This window comes from Pelophylax lessonae (genome assembly GCF_965119305.1).
Source record: "Pelophylax lessonae genome assembly, chromosome: 12".
NCBI classification, from domain to species: Eukaryota; Metazoa; Chordata; class Amphibia; order Anura; family Ranidae; genus Pelophylax; species Pelophylax lessonae.
Genome location: NC_138779.1, coordinates 29,675,231 through 29,696,362, shown reverse-complemented (window position 1 = coordinate 29,696,362; position 21,132 = coordinate 29,675,231). Strand labels below are relative to the sequence as shown.

The 21,132-nt window shown below is 45.5% G+C and overlaps 1 protein-coding gene across 1 annotated transcript in view; it reads left to right on the top strand.

The window, feature by feature from the left end:
- THYN1 (thymocyte nuclear protein 1) overlaps positions 1-21,132 on the top strand; it is a 29,357-nt gene that overhangs the window by 6,848 nt on the left and 1,377 nt on the right. Inside the window, exons 3-6 of the mRNA XM_082273136.1 lie at positions 7,185-7,253; positions 7,501-7,593; positions 10,084-10,179; positions 12,240-12,390. Of these exons, the coding sequence (XP_082129262.1) occupies positions 7,185-7,253; positions 7,501-7,593; positions 10,084-10,179; positions 12,240-12,390 (409 nt within the window). The remainder of the gene's footprint in view (positions 1-7,184; positions 7,254-7,500; positions 7,594-10,083; positions 10,180-12,239; positions 12,391-21,132) is intronic.

Below are 21,132 nucleotides of genomic sequence, written 5' to 3'. Positions count from 1 at the left end.
GTGAGGAGGATGTTTCGGCATCAGCCATAGCCCGAGAGGAAGCGTTGGTAAACGCACTCATTGTATCTGTTCAAGAAACCTTAAGATTACAGGGTATTCCGTCGGAAATAGCTGAAACTGAAATCCCCTTTGGGACTAAAAAAACGCATCAAAGTAGCGAAGGTTTTTCCATTGCCCAAATGTTTTGGCAATCCAATCAAAGAAGAATGGAGTCTGCCAAAACGCACTTCTGCTATTTCTAAACGCATTAACAGGCGTTATCCGTTTGAGGAAACCCTCATTAAGAAATGGACAGAACCACCTGTGGTGGATTCACCAATTGCTAGATTGAATAAAGCCACGGTTATTCCTTTAGAAGACGCTCCGTCTTTTAAAGATCCAGTGGATCGCAAGATAGAAGCTATGTCTCGCACCATGTTTTCCTTGATTGGATCAGCTTTCAGACCAATAATTGCTATTGGACTGGTTTCGCAGACTGTAACTGAATGGACCAAGTGGTTGCGCCGGGACTTAGAAGAAGTCCCTCAGGCGGTATCAGATTTATTGGAAGTGCGTCCAATTCTGGACTTAAGGGCACTCAATTCCTTTCTCAACATAAGAAAATTCAAGATGGAATCCATTCGCACAGTAGCAGCCTTCCTGCATCCAGGGGATGTCCTAGCGTCCATAGACATCAAGGACGCCTATCTTCACATTCCCATTTTCGCAGGACATCAGCGGTTTCTACGCTTTTCCGTAGAAGAGAACCACTATCAGTTTGTGGCGTTACCTTTCGGTCTCGCCACGGCTCCTCGGGTCTTCACGAAGGTGTTGGCACTACTGCGCCAAAGAGGCATATCGATTCTAGGTTACCTAGACGATCTCCTGCTTCATGCAGAGTCTCCTCAGACCCTGCTACAAAACATAGAAATTACTATAATTTCTTTACAGGAATTCGGGTGGCTGGTGAACCAGCAAAAGTCATTTCTGGTTCCCACCCAGAGGCTCGAATATCTGGGTCTAATTCTAGACACAGTCAGGACAAGAGTTTTCCTTCCGGTAGGGAAACTCCGAAAGATTCAATCAGCAGTCCAGTTGTTACTATCCAACAGCTGGTCTTCTCTTCGAACTTGCATGAGGGTTCTGGGGTTGATGGTGGCTTCCTTCGAAGCAGTCCCATTTGCCCAGTCCCATACCCGAATTCTTCAGCAAGAGATTCTTCTCAGATGGAATCGGAATCCGGAATCCCTGGACAATCGGATCCGATTGAGCAAACAGACCAGAGAGTCTCTGGTCTGGTGGCTTCGGTCTCCGATGCTCAGCCAGGGAAAGTCATTTCTGTCAATATATTGGATGATAGTGACCACGGATGCCAGTCTATCCGGATGGGGAGGAATTTTCGGTCAGTTATCTGTCCAGGGACTTTGGTCCCCGGAAGAATCCAGGTTGCCGATAAATGTATTGGAACTGAGAGCGATCAGACTTTGTCTGATTCACTGGACCGAGCAGCTCCAGGGCAGCCCGGTTCGGATCCAGTCGGACAACGCCACGGCCGTGGCTTATGTCAATCACCAGGGGGGCACCAAGAGTGTCTGAGCGGCCAAGGAAGTGGGGCTTGCATTCTTCGCTGGGCGGAACTATTTGTTCCAGCGATCTCTGCGGTGTTCATTCCGGGGGTGGAAAATTGGCAGGCAGATTATCTCAGCCGTCAGACTCTGGATCAGGGGGAATGGTCCCTCCATCCAGAAGTTTTCCACCAGTTGTGCCTACGTTGGGGCACCCCGGATGTGGATCTGTTGGCATCACGATTCAACAGGAAAGTACAGAGATTCGTGGCTCGCTCCCGCGATCCTCTAGCAGAGACCGCAGACGCACTGATCGCCCCGTGGGGGCAATACCAGCTAATGTATGCCTTCCCTCCTCTCGGGTTACTGCCAAGACTTCTTCGCAGGATAGAGGAGGAAGGAATTCCAGTAATCCTGGTAGCTCTGGACTGGCCTCGCCGAGCTTGGTACGCCGACTTGGTCAGACTGGTGGCGGACGTCCCGTGGAGACTTCCTCTCAGGGAGGACCTACTGTCTCAGGGACCGATCTTCCATCCTGCTTTACGATCGCTGGCTTTAACGGCCTGGCTATTGAGACCCAGGTGCTGAAGGACAAGGGATTGTCAGCTTCAGTTATTTCTACTCTAGTTAAAGCAAGGAAAGCGACTTCCAGAAAGATTTATCATCGCACATGGAAGTCCTACATTGCATGGTGTGAACCTCTGGGGTTCCGTCCATGGTCTTATTCGGTTAGTCGAATATTAGCTTTTCTGCAACAAGGGGTTGAGCAGAAACTGGACTTGAGTACTATCAAGGGTCAGGTCTCAGCATTAGCTATCTTCTTTCAGAAGCCTTTGGCTACTCATTCCTTGGTGCGGAATTTCATCCAGGGGGTGCGACATCTGGCTCCGCCAGTGCGCGCGCCGTTACCACCCTGGGATCTTAATTTAGTATTGTCGGTTCTTCAGAAACCTCCCTTTGAAGATATTAGGGAGATTCCTCTACCTACGTTGTCCCAGAAGGTGGCCTTCTTGGTGGCTATTACTTCTGCACGCAGGGTGTCAGAACTGGCCGCATTATCTTGTCGTTCACCATATCTGGTGGTTCATAGAGATAAGGTGGTTCTTCGTCCGAATCCATCCTTCCTACCAAAAGTGGTTTCAGAATTTCATCTGAATGAAGAAATTGTATTACCTTCCCTGTGTCCTAAGCCCAGTCATCCTCGGGAGTTTGCTTTACACTCCTTGGATGTGGTCCGGGCGATCAGGGTATACTTGAAAACGACAGACTCGTTTCGCAAGACGGATTCACTTTTTGTGATCCCGGATGGACCCAAAAAGGGGTTGCCTGCATCTGCCGCGACCATTTCCAGATGGATCAGACAGACGGTAGTACAGGCTTATTCTATTAAGGGTCGGGAGCCCCCGTTCCCTGTTAAGGCGCACTCCACTCGGGCACTTAGTGCGTCATGGGCCTTTCGCCATCAGGCGTCAGTGGTTCAGGTGTGCAAGGTGGCTACCTGGTCGTCGGTGCATACCTTTACAAAACATTATAAAGTTGATGTAATGGCATCGTCTGATGCCTCGTTTGGCCGCAAGGTTTTGCAGGCCGCCATTTGAGGAGACCAGTGGTCTACCTCGAGGGTTTTTTTCCGTTGGAATTTTTATTTGAGTCTCATTCTTTGTTTATAATGAGCCTTTAAAACTTCTAGTTTGGCACCGGTTGGGCCTTCTAGATTGGATTTTGATTTCTGTCAATCCCACCCCTCATTTGTGGCACTGCTTCTGGATGTCCCAGTTCTTGTGAATCAAGAGGACTACGTCTGTCAATGAGCGACAGAGAAATCGGATTTTTGTAAGATCTTACCGTAAAATCCTTTTCTCTTAGCTCATTGACAGACGTAGTACCCGCCCCTCTATCATTGAGTTGGGTTGGGTTAAATTCTCTGTTGCTGCTTTGTGACAGAACTGATGCCTTGTAGCAGAGAGAGGGAGGATATACCCTCTGGGACTGCCCCTAGGGTGGAGCCAGAACGTTTTTTCTTTTCTGCCTAGTCCTACTCCTGCGGAGACAACATAACCCAGTTCTTGTGAATCAAGAAGACTACGTCTGTCAATGAGCTAAGAGAAAAGGATTTTACGGTAAGATCTTACAAAAATCCGATTTTTTTATGTTTGTAAAAGAGCTACATATTTATAAAAAAGGGGGACTCTTACAACCCCCAAAACATGGTTGATTTTCTTTGGCGATTATTACCCCCCAAAAAAAATGATGCCTCCTAAGGTACAAGCTTTAGCATAGTGCTTTTGCTTTTTCAGTGTCCCCTTTCTATCTTTTACAGTACCTGGTTAATCCTGTCCGGCCCTGACTTCCCCTCTCAGAGCTGACCACATTGATCATGTCTGCTGATCTATAAAAGTGTGGTCAGTTTGTGTGCCTCTGTCATCCCGCTGCCTCTCCTCTCTCCCCCTGCCTGTCAGCTCAGTCTGTGTGTCAGCCATCTCCTCTCCGCCCCTCCCCTCTTACTGCTATAGCCATATTCTTACTAGTGTGAAAATATGTAATCCTCTCTCTTACATAAAGATTTAATGTGCAGTATTTGTAGTTTTTAAAAAAATTATTCTGCAAAATTACTTCTTTACAGTGCAGCTGGGCGCTCGCGTGCCCTCCCGCCGCTCTCTTCCTGGCTTACATCAGAAGGGAAACACAGCCCCTCTCACTGTAGTGCTCCGATCGAGGAGGTAGAGCGCTGGCAAGTCATGTGAGCGCCCAAGGGCGATGTAAAATCAGGTATTTTGCTTAATCATTTTTTTAAAACTACAGATACTGCACATTAAATCTTCATGTAAGAGAGGGGATTACATGTTTTTATCATGAGTGACTTTACAACCACTCTAAATACTATTCTGGACTTGTATGTGGACTGGTGCATCTATTCCTTCTCCTATATAACTTTATAAATAATGTGCCAGTTTACTGTCCTTCAAACTTTAGGGTTTAATAGGGGAGAAGGTGTGGTTGAAAGAAGGTGGGACATAATTCCTGGATAGGCAGAAATGAGAAAAGAACCCCCCAAAAGCATAGGCTTTTTTGTTACATTCTTTGCATACTTTGGGCCCACATAATCCCATTCATTTTTGGGGGTTCTTTTCTCATTCCTTCAAACTTTAGAGGTGCCGGACTGTGGCCAGAGGGAGAAGAAAATGTCCTGGCTTCAGTGGGAAAAATAGCGCCCCATCATTTGTGTCAATGAGAGGAATTGTGCCTGGTCATTGGTGTCAGTGGAAGGAATAATGCCCCATCATTGGCGTAAATGGGAGGAATAGTGCCCCATCATTGGTGTAAATGGGAGGAATAGTGCCCCATCATTGGTGTAAATGGGAGGAATAGTGCCCCATCATTGGTATCAGTGGCAGGAATAGTTTCCCATCATTAGTATCAGTGGATAGCCCTATCATTGGTGTCACTGGGAGAAATAGAGCCCCTTCATTGGTGTCCTCTGGAGGAATTGGTAGGAAGAGGAATGTTGTCCCATTGTTGGTGTCAATGGGAGGAATAGTGCCCCACTGTTGGTGTCAGTGGCAGGAATTATGTCCCACTGTTGGTGTCAGTGGGGGTAATAACGACCAAAGTGCTGGATAAAAGCAAGTAATGAGCTGAATCCTGGGCCGCAGTTTTTCATTTCAGCACCATTCTCCCACTGACACCAATGATGGGGGCACCATTCCTCCCCACTGACACCAATGATGAGGGCACCATTCCTCCCCACTGACACCAATGATGAGGGCACCATTCCTCCCCACTGACACCAATGATGGGGGCACCATTCCTCCCCACTGACACCAATGATGGGGGGCACCATTCCTCCCCACTGACACAAATGATGGGGGGCACCATTCCTCCCCACTGACACCAATGATGGGGGGGCACCATTCCTCCCCACTGACACCAATGATGGGGGGGCACCATTCCTCCCCACTGACACCAATGATGGGGGGGCACCATTCCTCCCCACTGACACCAATGATGGGGGGCACCATTCCTCCCCACTGACACCAATGATGGGGGGCACCATTCCTCCCCACTGACACCAATGATGGGGGGGCACCATTCCTCCCCACTGACACCAATGATGGGGGCACCATTCCTCCCCACTGACACCAATGATGGGGGGCACCATTCCTCCCCACTGACACCAATGATGGGGGGCACCATTCCTCCCCACTGACACCAATGATGGGGCACTATTCCTCCCACTGACACCAATGATGGGGGGCACCATTCCTCCCCACTGACACCAATGACGGGGGCACCATTGCTCCCCACTGACACCAATGATGGGGGGCACCATTGCTCCCCACTGACACCAATGATGGGGGGCACCATTGCTCCCCACTGACACCAATGATGGGGGGCACCATTGCTCCCCACTGACACCAATGATGGGGGGCACCATTGCTCCCCACTGACACCAATGATGGGGGGCACCATTGCTCCCCACTGACACCAATGATGAGGGCACCATTCCTCCCCACTGACACCCATGATGGGGGGCACCATTGCTCCCCACTGACACCAATGACGGGGGCACCATTGCTCCCCACTGACACCAATGACGGGGGCACCATTGCTCCCCACTGACACCAATGACGGGGGCACCATTGCTCCCCACTGACACCAATGACGGGGGCACCATTGCTCCCCACTGACACCAATGACGGGGGCACCATTGCTCCCCACTGACACCAATGATGGGGGCACCATTGCTCCCCACTGACACCAATGATGGGGGGCACCATTGCTCCCCACTGACACCAATGATGAGGGCACCATTCCTCCCCACTGACACCCATGATGGGGGGCACCATTCCTCCCCACTGACACCAATGACGGGGGCACCATTGCTCCCCACTGACACCAATGATGAGGGCACCATTCCTCCCCACTGACACCCATGATGGGGGGGCACCATTCCTCCCCACTGACACCAATGACGGGGGCACCATTGCTCCCCACTGACACCAATGATGGGGGGCACCATTGCTCCCCACTGACACCAATGATGGGGGGCACCATTGCTCCCCACTGACACCAATGATGGGGGGCACCATTGCTCCCCACTGACACCAATGATGGGGGGCACCATTGCTCCCCACTGACACCAATGATGGGGGCACCATTCCTCCCCACTGACACCAATGATGGGGGCACCATTCCTCCCCACTGACACCAATGATGGGGGCACCATTCCTCCCCACTGACACCAATGATGGGGGCACCATTGCTCCCCACTGACGCCAATGATGGGGGCACCATTCCTCCCCACTGACACCAATGATGGGGGCACCATTCCTCCCCACTGACACCCATGATGGGGGGCACCATTCCTCCCCACTGACACCCATGATGGGGGGCACCATTCCTCCCACTGATACCAATGATGGGACACGGTTTACTCCCACTAATGCCAGGATATTTTTTTTTCTCCTACTGGCCACAGTCTGGCCCCCCCCCCCCTTAAAGTTTAAAGGACAGTAAACTGACCCTTTGTTTAAACAGTTTGGAGATCCCTGATCTAATATATCTAGTGCTGGAATAATGGTATAGATCTGTTCCTCCATACTGGGTCATGACTGATAAAACCTTTTTATTGTCTTTCAGTTTGGAATAGAAGATTTGAAGGCCCAACCTGACCAAAGAGCATGCTGGGACGGAGTGCGAAATTATCAGGTCAGAATAAACATGTCAACATTGAGTCTTTTATTACAAGTTCCTAGGGGGAGGGGTCTGTGTTCCTGGGATGAGCGGGTCAGTATGTGCCTCCTGTATAATTATTTGTCTTAGAAAAGTGTCAGATGGACTTTTTGTTGTTGGTAACGCACACTTTTTACGTGAGGCCTAATGGTCGTTCAGAAATAACACAATGGATCTTGCTCATAATTATGAGTACGTCTCTAACAAATTGGTGTCTGCCTAGGCTCGGAATTTCCTGAGACAAATGAAGGTCGGTCAGGAGGCGTTTTTCTATCACAGTAACTGTAAGGAGCCCGGAATCGCTGGGGTTGTGAAGGTGAGGATAAGAAATGACAACACTGCTGTGTTCTGATAACCGATGTACAAGGCCTTGTGTAATATCTGCAGGAATGGGAAGATAGAGGGGATCCCATTGGTGATCAGAGAATAAAATGGTGGCTGTTGCAATTTAATAATGTTGCACACTATTTGTGCAGCCATTGATCAAACACAAATTTTCATGAAAAAATGCATTAAAATGAGTCTTGGTGCACACAAACATAATATAAAAAAAATTTTTTTGGTAAAATATAAAAGATGTTACATCGAGTACCTAGATACCAAATATGTCAAGGTTGTGTGAAAAGGCAACAAACTGCGCTACCTAAAAGTTTTAATTTGTGATGCTTTAAAGTATTTACCTCTCCCCTTGTAAAACAACCCATTCAGTTTAAAATAGAAATGAAAGGCAAAACATGTGTGCGGCAGGTATAAAAAAAATCCCTGTTTTTTTTTTTTTTTGAGTTTAACCAATTCTTGACTGGAAGGATTTGCCTCCTTAATGACTAGGCCATTTTTTGCGATTCAGCACTGCGTTATTTTAACGGGCAATTGTGCAGCGATGTAACTAAATAAATTTGTTGTCCTTTTTTTCCCTACAAATAGATTTGTTTTGGTGGTATTTGATCACCTGTGCGATTTTCTATTTTTTTTTTTTTGCGCTTTAAACAAAAAACAGCATCCGTTCTGGAAAAAACAAACAATATTTTTCACATTCTGCTATATAACATTCCCCCCAAAAAAATGTCAAAATCAAATTTTTTCATCCTTTTAGGCCAATTTGTATTCTGCTACATATTTTTGGTAAAAAAAATCGCAATAAGCGTATTTTGATTGGTTTGCACAAAAGTTATCGCGTCTAAAAACTAGAGGAAAGAGTTATGTCCTTTTTGTTTATTTTATTAGTAATGGCAGCTATTTTTTTTTTTTTTTTTTTTTTTTTTTTGCGGTGGACAGATCGGACTCCTAACTGACATTTTTGACACTTTTGGGTGGACCAGTGACATTACTACAGTAATCAGTGCTAAAAATATGCACTGTTACTGTTCTAATGCCATTGGCAGGGAAGGGGTTAACCTAGGGGTGATCAAAGGGGTAAGTGTGAGTCTAGGGGAGTGTTTTCTAATTGTGGTTGGAGGGACTTGTGAAATGATCAGAGACCTGTGTTCCTATATAGAAGGATCACAGGCGCTTTGTGATCATTTTAGAGAACAACGGTCAGCTGACCGGGGAGTTCTCTCTGTGGGGAGCGATGAAGGGAATCTGTGCCGCTGGTCTTGTGCATCAGCATCCCCGCTGCCTAGTGGGGGTGGCCGCGCGCTCGCCCCGGGATCGCTCCCCGCGGTCCCGACGTACCCCTATGTCTGTTTGCGCAGCCAAGCCAGCCTGCCACTGTAAATCTGCGGTGGGCAGTCGGCCAGCGGTTAAAAAGATGTAAGCTCAAAAAAAAAAATGGAAAAATTAAAAACCTGTAAGCCAAAGGCATAATGGGCTATTATGCATCGCATACTAGCTCATTATGAAATACTTGCCTTAGAATGAAGCCCCCACAGTGCCGCCCACTAAGCAGTGACACAGCCGTCCTGATTTCTGATTGGCCGGAAGTGCGATGACATCACTTCACGGCACAGGGCTCTGAAGGAACAGCACAGGTGGCCGCTCCTTCAGAGCGCATGCCCTGATGACGTCATCGGCTGCATGAAATGCAAATATCTCCTAAATAGTGCAAGTTTAGGAGATATTTACAGTACCTATAGGTAAGCCTTATTATAGGCTTACCTATAGGTACAACTTACAGAGGGGGTTTACAACCTCTTTAATAAATTGAGCTGAAATGTATTTACACACAGCTGAATGACTCTTTTCCCTTTCCTGCCTGCTCTGTTCAGAGGCTTATGGAGTGTCAGAGAGACAGTCTGAAGGTAAACTGCTTCTGCTCTGCTGTGTCTTTTAGAAAACCAACATTTCCCTTTCAATCTAATCTCACAGGCTGACCATTAATAAAGATTTTACTTGCTGAACAGAGATTTTCTATAAATAATAGTTTTGGTAATCCTGTGCTTGCTGTTGATTCGTTTTCCTGTTTTGGATAGTAGAAGAGGCACCCAGTGTGGTATTCTACTCTGCAGATGTGTTGTGTGTTCAGAGATGTCCCTCTCATACTGCTGACCACAGAGGGTTCATTGCTTGGGCTTTTGGCACTAATGATCTAGTGCAGGGATCTTCACACGACGGCCCTCCAGCTGTTGCGGAACTACATATCCCATGAGGCATTGTAAAACTCTGACATTCACAGACATGACTGGGCATGATGGGAATTGTAGTTCCTGAACAACTGGAGGGCCATAGTTTGAAGACCCCTGATCTAGTGTACCTAATAAAGAGGCCTCTGAGTATATTTCTCTATAAATGTGGAGCTACTTTTACATAAACCTGCTTGGGATTTGTGTTCGGCTGAACTTCTAAGAAATGTTCTTCCTAACCGTAGATTGTGAAGGAGGCATACACGGACCACACTCAGTTTGATCCGAAGAATCCTCATTATGATGCTTCTAGCAGCCGGGAAAATCCAAAATGGTCCATGGTGAGTGCAGAGGCGAGGGACATCTTAAAGGGTAACTCCACTTTTGTGGGGAAAAAACAATATAGCGTATACAAATGTTTTGGATCGGACCAGAACCGTCCGAAATTATATCTGTCCCATGCGACACAAATCATATTGTAATTGAATGTTATTAAAAATGCCCTTTCCCTTTCAATCTGCAGCTGTTGTAATTTTCTGAAAATGCAATATGGCCACCTGGAGCTGTTCTGTACACAGAATGTATACTGACCACACCCCAGAAATATAATTTCCTGCTTGTGATTGGCTCGCTGATTTCCCCAGAAGTCTGCACTAAGATACAAGTCAGATTTCTGGCATCCCCTGCAACAAAAATGTCATTTTTGGTGAGATTCTCCCAATAGGAACACGTCTAAAGGGAGGCAGACCCAGCAGATTTCCTCATTAGAGCCCTGCAGTTGCCACATATGATATATAATTATGAAACCACTCCCATTAGATCCACTCAGCACAGAGGAACAAACAATGATTTCTTCAGAATAACAAAAGATAGGAATCTGCAACAAAGTTTGTTAAAATCCCTGCAATGTACAGAGATCACCCAGAGGGGAATGTTTTTTTTTTTTCCTCCACAAAGGTGGAGTTACACTTTAATAGCATCATGGGCCCCTGGGCAAAGTGATGCACTGGGGTCCCCAGCAGCCTGCCCCAATTGACGCACCTACTCTGAAGAATTAAAGTATAAATAGTTGATAGAATTAAACATGTATATAGTAGTGCTTTCAGTAAAATCAATTTGAAAGTATTAGAAAACCTGCCATAAATCAAAGACTAATCAACCTAATAATCCAATATAAAGAATCAGTAGAGCAGAGGACATGGCATCAGAAGGGCAAAGAACAGGTGTCAGTGGGGCAAAGTGTGTGTGTGTGTGTGTGTGGGGGGCAAGAGGGTACAGTACAGTGGGCAGAAAGGTACAGGAGGGCACAGTACAGCAGTCAGGAGGGTGCAGTAATGTATGATTAAGAGATGTCTCCTCAGGCAGAGCAGCACAGGGAAGCTGCTGTCAGATCTTACCTATTCTGCCACTCTGTCACTGGAATGACGTCTCCCCCCTCTACCTAATTTGAAACAATTCGAAAACATGCCATAAATCAAAGACTAATTATTATTATATTATACAGGATTTATATAGCACCAACAGTTTGCGCAGCACTTTACAATGTGAGGGAAGACAATCCAGTTACGATACAATTCAATACAGGAGGAACTAGAGGGCCCTGCTTTTTAGAGCTTACAATCTAGACTAATCAACAAGGCATCAGAAGGGCAGAGTACAGGTGTCAGTGGGGCAAAGGGTGGGGGGGGGGGCAAGAGGGTTTAGTACAGTGGGCAGAAAGTTACAGGGGGGACAGGAGGGTACAGTACAGCAGTCAGGAGGGTGCAGTAATGTATAATTAAGAGATGTCTCCTCAAGCAGAGCAGCACAGGGAAGCTCCTGTCACAGATCTTACCTATTCTGGCACTTTATCACTGGGTTATATCTACAGCTGTGCGAACTGTCAGATCACACTGCGATATGTGATCTGATCTGGGGGTGTCGTTAACTTAGAATTGACACCTCCAGCGTATCGCATTTGGCAGTGTGAGCTGCCTCGTCTGCGGATGCGATGCGGGAACACGCAGTATATTCGCAGTGTTCCCGCATCGCAATAGTGTGAACCGGGACTAAGTCCCGGTTGACACTGAGTGCGGCTTTGAAATTCTGCTACTTCAGTGTGATTTCAAAGCCACCAGACAGACATTTCATGTCTGGCTTTCCGACATCTGTGCGACTTCATGCACAGATGACTATGCAAGTCACATGTGAAATCGCCAAAAATAGTGCAGGAATCTTTTTCAAAATGGTGCAAGTCAGAGTTGCACTAATTTGAACAGTTCCATAGGCACAAATAGGGTGTGACTTGTCATGTGACTTTAAATTTGTCAAATTGCGGATCACGGTGTGAACCGGGGGGGGGGGGCGGGGGGGATATATATGTTTGTATTCCACAGCTGACTCTGATCTGTCCCTTCCCCAGGTGGATGTGCAGTTTGTACGGATGCTGAAACGTTACATCCCATTGGCAGAGCTGAAGCAGCTGCATCAGAAGCACAAGACATCGGACGGCCCTCTGCGAAACATGGCGCTCTTTACCAGAGCACGGCTGTCCGTACAACCCCTCATACAAGGTGCAATGTGCTGCTCAGAGCATGGCTGTCTGTAAAGCCCCTCATACAAGGTGCAATGTGCTGCTCAGAGCATGGCTGTCTGTAAAGCCCCTCATACAAGGTGCAATGTGCTGCTCAGAGCATGGCTGTCTGTAAAGCCCCTCATACAAGGTGCAATGTGCTGCTCAGTGCATGGCTGTGGATCCGTTGTATAAATCTGTACAGGCACTGAGCCTCATATAATCAGAGGCAATCAAAGTTAGTGAACTTGTGCTTGGCTCATGCAGGGTGCACTAGCAGCTTCACTTTAAAGCGGCAATAAACCGCAGCTTGTTAAAAAAAAAAAATACCTGTAAGGCAATTACATAATGTGCTAGTATGCATCGGTTCCGGCACAAAGCTCTGAAGGTCAAGCAAGGTATGCCGGACCTTCAGAACGCATGCGCCAGCCATGCAGGGTGAATATCTCCTAAACGGTGCACATTTAGGAGATATTTATTTTACCTACAGGTAAGCCTTATTCTAGGCTTAATTGTAGGTAAAAATCACAAAGCCGGCTTTACTACCGTTTAATGTCCGTTCCAGCAACTGCCTATACTTGGCCAGCTATTACTTATATCATGGAAGCGAGGGGAGGATCCCTGTGTAAGCTTACATAAGGCTAAGGACTCTCTTCTTGCCCATGTGACAGCAATGGTTGTAATTGGTAATGTACACTGAGCCATGCGTATGCGCAGGGCAGCCATCAAAAACTTTTGGGCCCCTTACACAGCTTTAGGCCTGGGTCCCCCAGAGCCCGTCCAGCTGCCATCCCACTGAATCTGCCCACTGGCCATCCTACCGAATTCTTCAGTGCATCCACTTTTTTTTAACACTCTTACAACCTAATATATGAAAATGAATCCAATCCAGCAAAGAGGCATCCCCATATAATCAGCAAAGTGATGGCCCAATCCAGCAAAGAGACATTCCAATCCAGAAAAGAGAAGGCCCCATATATTCTGCAATGAGACATCCTAATCCAGCACTGAGACATCCCAATCCAGAAAAGAGAAGGCCCCATATATTCTGCAATGAGACATCCCAATCCAGCAAAGAGACAGACCCCTATATTTAGCAAAGAGACATCCCAGTCCAGCAATGAGACCTCCCAATCCAGCAAAGAGACCCATATATTCAGCAAAGAGATATCCCAATCCAGCAATGAGACCTCCCAATCCAGGAAAGAGACAGACCCCTATATTCAGCAAAGAGACATCCCATATATTCTTCAATGAGACATCCCAATCCAGAAAAGAGAAGGCCCCATATATTCTTCAATGAGACATCCCAATCCAGCAAAGATACAGACCCATATATTCAGCAAAGAGACATCCCAATCCAGAAAAGAGAAGGCCCCATACATTCTTCAATGAGACATCCCAATCCAGCAAAGATACAGACCCATATATTCAGCAAAGAGACATCCCAATCCAGCAAAGAGCCAGACCCATATATTCAGCAAAGAGACATCCCAATCCAGGATAAGACATCCCATCAGCTGCATTGGCTCACTCTGTGGCTGCCCTGCTCTAGCAATTGCTAGTTACTACAGCATTAACAACTTGGTCTCATTGGTTGGGGTCTGGGCCCCTTGGTACGTCTGGGCCCCCTACATGTATATGGCCTGTTTCCCCCCCCCCCTCCACACCCCCTGATGGCAGCCCTGTGTATGCGGCTTAGAGTACAGTACGGCACCTGTGCCATGGTGAGGTAACTCCTATGTGCATGCATGGTAGTGACATCATCCTGGCTCTGCCATTAAAGTGGCTGAAAGAAACGAACCTGGAAAGAAGAATGGGTGCAAATGGAAGCGCCAAGCACTTATAGAGAGAGCAGTGCTGGAGGTCTTAATTTGACAGGTAAGTCTGTCATAATTTGCTAGAATGTAATGCATATGAACATAATATGGCCTAAAGCTACAGGAGGCCCTGTTTAAAAAAAAAAAAAAAAAGTTTACTACCACTTTAATTACCAATGGTCAGCCAGCAGTTACTGAGTTTGTGTCATGCTGCCATCTTGTGGATATTGTGTGGAAATACATGAAGAATTCACTTCTTCACTGGGAGCATTGCTCTTACCTAAGCAAAAGGTGACACAGCAAAGGAGATTTTCCTATCCTAGCGTTACAAAAAAGCTGTAATCAAACCCTCTACCTTCTTTTTCTTAACTCCTTCCAAATTCATTTTGGTGGAACTCTACTTTAAGCCCACGTTCACATTGATCCGATTTGACATGTCCTATCGCATGTGTCAAATCAGAGCTAGAGCCAATTACCGGCAATGGAACCGTCCGAATATGTGCGGCGCCGACTTTCCCGCACGCACCGATTCCTAAAAGTAGTTTCTGCACTTCTTTGGCGATTTCAATAGACATCTTCCCCCGAAGTTGGATTTAAAATGCCGGTTTGAAATCGTCCAAGTTCAGCTGATTTCAAATGTGAACCTACACTAAGGGCCAGTTCACACTATGGAAACGCGGTCCAGATGCGTTCCGGATGCTTTTCTGCATGCGTGTTTTTGATGCATTCCAGTGCGTTTTTTGATGGGTTTTTGGTGCGTTTTTGATGCAGTCCGGTGCATTTTTTCCTTCCTTTTTTTTTTTTTTTTAACTCTTTTTATTAAAAAGGATAAAAAACTGACTCTGTAATCAAAACACTCAACATGAGCATAGAAAACAATGAGGTACAATACAGTACAAAAGTATATTTCTATGCTAACAAATATACAGCATTCTACTTCATAACAGTCCTAAAATATAATCTTAGAATTATGAAGGCTGAGAAGAATCGGGTTGAACATATACAGAATATAGAAAACAAGAGGTTGGGAGACCAAGAGAATACAGATGTACCCTGTTACTCTGTATCCCAACAACCAACTAAGGGCACCAAACACGAGTTTGAATAAAAATAGTAGATTTATTTGGCACGTATGCCATAAAAATTGATTTCAAGACAGAAAACAGACACTTGGGTGGTGAACCATGGTGACACTAACTCACAAAAAATGGAATAAAATCAACAATTCCCTGAGCTCGGCGCTCATAATGAATTTGTCGTCGAGCTCCTGGAATTTCTCCTGGGCCACAATTTCTTCCAGTTCATGAACAGATACTATCAGCAGATTAGAGGAACCTCGATGGGGGCGCCGTGGGCCCCGGCCTACGCATGCCTCCATCTTGGCCTTTGGGAGGAGCAGGTTATTTATCCATCCTCAATTTACCTCAGCCACTCACACCTGTGGCTGAGGTACATTGATGATGTCCTGCTTCTCTGGAAGGGTACCCCTGCTGAATTGGATCAATTCATGGACGATCTAAGCCAAAATGACCGCAATATATGGTTAACATATACGGCGAGTACTAATAGTCTCCCTTTCCTCGATCTCCTCATTTCAGTGGATGATGGGGAGATCAAGACTAAAACTTATCGGAAAGACACTGCAGCCAATACACTTTTGGCCGCAGATAGCCACCATCCTAAACATTTGATTAATAGTATCCCAGTGGGGCAGTTTTTACGTCACAAAAGAAACTGTTCGAAAACCAGCAGACTATCAGGAAGAGGCAAAACAACTGCACCAAAGATTCAGGGAGAGGGGATACTCCCATAGTATTATTAAGAAAGCACGGAAAAGAGCAGGACTTAGACCAAGATCCACCCTGCTTGGCGAACAAGAAGCAGGGACCACAGATGTGACGACTGTTGGTGATCGATACCCACGTATTATCACCCAGTACGGCACACAATGGAAGGAGGTTGGGTCAATCCTAACAAAACACTGGCAAGTCCTTACAGTGTCCCCCCTTATTGAAAAACTAGTAGGTCCCAGGCCCCTACTTACAGCCAAAAGGGCTAGAAATCTGAAAGACACACTTTGTCACTCGGAATTTGTCAGGTCACGGAGTAATGAGAATTGGCTAACCTCTTTACCACAACCAAAAGGAATGTTCCCATGTGGCCATTGCCAGATTTGTAAATTGGTAATCAAGTCCAAAACTTTTACTAGTTGTAATGGGCAAAATAGTTTTACTATTAATGATTTCATTAATTGCCAAACAGAAAGAGTCATATATGAAATTATTTGTCCTTGCCAAAAATCATATATTGGCAAAACTAAACGTCAACTTAAAACACGGATTCTTGAACATGTTGCCGATATTAGGAAGAAAATTGACAAAAGGACAGTTCCCCTTCACTTTATAGAGCATCACGATGCCAGTCCCGACGGTCTAAGGGTCAGGGGGATATATGCTCTTAACCGGTTGCCGACCGCCGCACGACTATATACTGCGGCGGTCAGCCCCGGCCAGGCAGAGTGACGTATCGGTACGTCACTCGCCTGTCACTGACTTGCGAGCCTATCGCGGGCGGGCGCGCGCCCGCCGAGGCGCGCGCCCGCCGCGGCTCGTTCACAGGCAAGTCAGTGCGTGTGACCGGCGGACTCGATGTCCGCCAGTCACACTGCGATCGCTCCTGTGAAGGGAGAAAGACAGAGCAGCTTGTGTAAACAAGCTGCCTGTCAGTTCTCCCTGTGTAAAAGTAAAGATCTGACCGTTCTACTATGTAGAACGGTTGATCTTTGCTTTTACACCAATAGGAATGTCCCTACACAGTAGAAAGCACGCCCCTAGGACACACTTAACCCCTCCCTGTCCAATAAAGTTAACCCCTTCCCTGCCAGTGTCATTTTTGCAGTAACAGTGCATATGTATAGCAGTGATTACTGCAGTAATGTCACTGGTAACCCCAAAAGTGTCAAAAATGTCAGTCAAGGGTCCGATCTGTCCGCCGCAATGTCGCAGTACCGAAAAAAAAATCGCAGATCGCCGCCATTACGCGTTAAAAAAAAAAACACCAAAAATGACAAAAATCTTTCTCTTTGTTAGTAAACGCGATAACTTTTGCGCAAACCAATCAAAATACGCTTTTTGCGATTTTTTTTTTTTACCAAACATAGGTAGCATAAAACAAATTGGCCGAAAAATGTTAAAAAATTTTGATTTTTACTTTTTTTTTTGGGGAATTTCATATAAAAAAATGTGAAAAATATTGTTATTTTTGCAAAATTTACGCTCTTTTTTTGTTTATAGCGCGTGATCAAAAAAATCGCACAGGTGATCAAATACCACCAAAAGAAAGCTCTGTTTGTGGGAAAAAAAGGACGTCAAATTCGTTTAGGTACAGCGTCGCACGACCGCGCAATTGTCCGTTAAAGTCACGCAGTAAAAAATCGCAAAAAAACCCCTGGTCCTTTAGCAGCCAAATCCTCCGGGGCTTAAGTGGTTAAATTGCCTGCAAGGAGGGGAGACTTTGACCAGATCCTCCTCCAGAAGGAGAAAATGTGGATCTTTAAGATGGGATCTTTAGTACCAATGGGACTCAATGTTGAATTCAGTCTACAGCCCTTCCTGAACCCCTGAATCCTTTGTCCCTTGTGACTGGTATCGTGATGTTACTAACCTTCTTTCTATCAAACTTCAATTATGGTTGACCATCTCCTTAGCCCCAACCTCCTCCTATGTTCAGGAGTATAAATACTAACCCTCCTGTGCGTAGCCTCCCCTCTTCTAAGGTCTTTCACAAATTGGTAAATTCACCTCAGGACTTAGTCCCTGAGGTACATAAAGGGCCCCTATCCTCAACCTATTAATAATCTAATTATGGTTCTCCATATCAAAGAATGTAGAGACTATCAGTCATTTCTATTTTCCTCTTTTCCCTTTTTGCTTTTCTAATTTAGTTTGCTGTGTAATTTTTAAATCACATGTATTTGTCCATTTATTCTTTTGTTAAAAGAATATAGCCCTGTCTCCATAGTGACATACATGGAGTCAGTGCTATCAACTTTGCTGGCAGAATGGCAAGATGCATTGAAGTATTCTATCTGATTAACTTTTAAGGAACGAGGACATCTTGTGGTGGAATATGGTAATTCATTCCCCTTAAGTCCCGCACCTAATTGAATGATCAATTAATTACTGCCAATTAAGGGCGGTATATATCGGTGCATCTTGATTACATTCAATAGCTCTGAGGAAACCAATCCGTTTGGTGAAACGCGTCAGCGTCCGGCATTGTGTACCAAGCTCCCATGCAACAGGCGACAATTGAGTTCCCAGCATAGGATCCACATCTATCGCTCCCCAGGCTGTTCCCCGTGGAGGCGTCCGGCCGTTTGGCTACACAGGAAGTGACGACCGGGAGGAAATCCTCTGACCCGGAAGTCAACCGCCACGGCCGCTGGCTAAGCCGCATGGAGGGGAAGAACGCCGACGGGTAAGAGCGCCAGTTCTACGGGATCTGGGGGACCGTGCCGCCTAATACCTCTACTCATCTTCCTCCCCCGCTACATGACCAGGACATTGGCTTACCTAGAATGAAAAGGTAAACATATGATCTATTGAGTCTGTGAACCAGGACGGTGAAACTTTTCCTATATCAACTACTCATCTCAGGTACATTGACTGTCCACCCAAAATCTATTTTGAAGTCTTTTCCAATATCAAGGACTGTCCTTACCCTGATGATCTAATTGATAAGTCGCCACTTGTTCACAATATTTAATACCTCCTTAATTTTGGAGAATCATTCACTGCAACCAACGACTTAATTTTGGACAAGCATGTTAAAAATCTATTGAAAGTCATCGGACTGACAACTATTTATATCATCAATACCTTTTCAAGATTATTTACATCATATTTTAGTTCACCAATTGGTGAATTTCAGCCAGGTCTTGTTTAACCCTAGTGTCCATAGGGGTATTATTGAGGTCCTCACATTATACCCTGCGCATTATCCAGCCTACTAGGTATGCTGGCTTACGCAGGGGTATAATGTTCTTGAGTATATGGTATATTCTCACATGCATGGGTGCCTAATTGTTGATTTTATTCCATTTTTTGTGAGTTAGTGTCACCATGGTTCACCACCCAAGTGTCTGTTTTCTGTCTTGAAATCAATTTTTATGGCATACGTGCCAAATAAATCTACTATTTTTATTCAAACTCGTGTTTGGTGCCCTTAGTTGGTTGTTGGGATACAGAGTAACAGGGTACATCTGTATTCTCTTGGTCTCCCAACCTCTTGTTTTCTGTTTTGACAATTTATGCTTGTGCCAACGGTCACCAAACAAACTAATGCAATTCAGTAAATATTTGTTACTCAATATTGGTGAGGTGTTCATTACAATATAGTGAACTTCTCTGAGCCCCTTATAGAACACTATATTTTGTTTTTTCATTTATATACAGAATATAGTCAGTTAAACATGAACAGTTTAGTGTCACTGTTACCCTCTTTTTTCTTAACCTTAAGAGCCAGTTCACACCACATGCAGTCCAGTGCGTTTTTTTTTTTCTGCATCAAAAATGCATGAATAGCAGGTTATATGGTTTTCAAAGCCATAGTTCACACCAATGTGGTCAGTTCCAGTAGAACATGCTGCATTTTTTCTGCACTGGACTGTACTGGAACGCGGTAAAACGCACAAAAAAACACATCTAAACGCACACAAAAAAACTCACTGGAACACACGTCCTTATTTAACCTCCCTGGCGGTATGATTCTTTTGGATTTTAGGTGCTGAAAGCGGTACCATTATTCTGCATGTAATTCTTGTGAATGAGCAGCCCAAACCAACTGTATACATTTATTATATAATGTATGTGTGTGTGTGTGTGTGTGTGTGTATATATATATATATATATATAATGTATACAGTTGGTTTGGGCTGCTCATTCACAAGAATTACGTGTATATATATGTGTGTATATATGTATGTGTGTGTGTATATGTGTATATATATATATATTATATAAAAAGTACAGTAAAATTGCAGGAAAGGGCACTGGGGGGCAATGTAATGTGATTTTTTTTTTATTTTGAATGGTATCAGTGTGTTTGGGTGTTTTTACATTTGAATTTGCCGCCGGTTCCACCCCCCTGTGAACGTCACGTCGCCGGAGACGGAAGCCGGGGCTCGCAGACGATCGGGAGGAAGCTCCACCGCCGCATACCGCCCGCATTCTTCGCTGGATCCCGGAGAAAAGGTAAGTAAAACCTCTACCAGGATCCAGCGATCTTCCTAGCGGTGTGGCTCGTGGTTACCGCTTTTGGCTCTAAAATCTAACCCCGAGTCACGCTTGGGAATACCGCTAGGAAGGTTAAGAAAAAAGAGGGGGAAAAATGCACTAGACTGCATCAAAAATACGCATGCAGAAAAGCATCCAGAACGCATCTGGACGGCGTTTCTATGGTGTGAACTGGCCCTAAATAAGGACTGTTTTTGGTGCATTCCATTTTGATGCGTTTTACAGCGTTCCAGTACAGTCCAGTGCTGAAAAATGCAGCGTGTTCTACTTTTTTTTTTTTTTTCTGGAACAGGAACCACACTGCTTTGAACTATGCCATTGAAAAACCCTATAAGCTACTATCCATGCATTTTTATGCAGAAAAATAAACTGCACTGGACTGCATGTGGTGCAATCTGTCTTTCAGGGCTCATTCACACCACATGCAGTCCAGTGCATTTTTTTCTGCATCAAAAACGCATAGAAAGTAGGTTATATGGTTTCCAATGACATAGTTCACACCAGTGCGTTCCATTTCCAGAAAAAAAAGTAGAGCATGCTGCATTTTTCCTGCACTGGACTGTACTGGAACACACATGTCCTTATTTGGGGTCAGTGGCGGCTGGTGCTCCATCAGTTGGGGGCGGT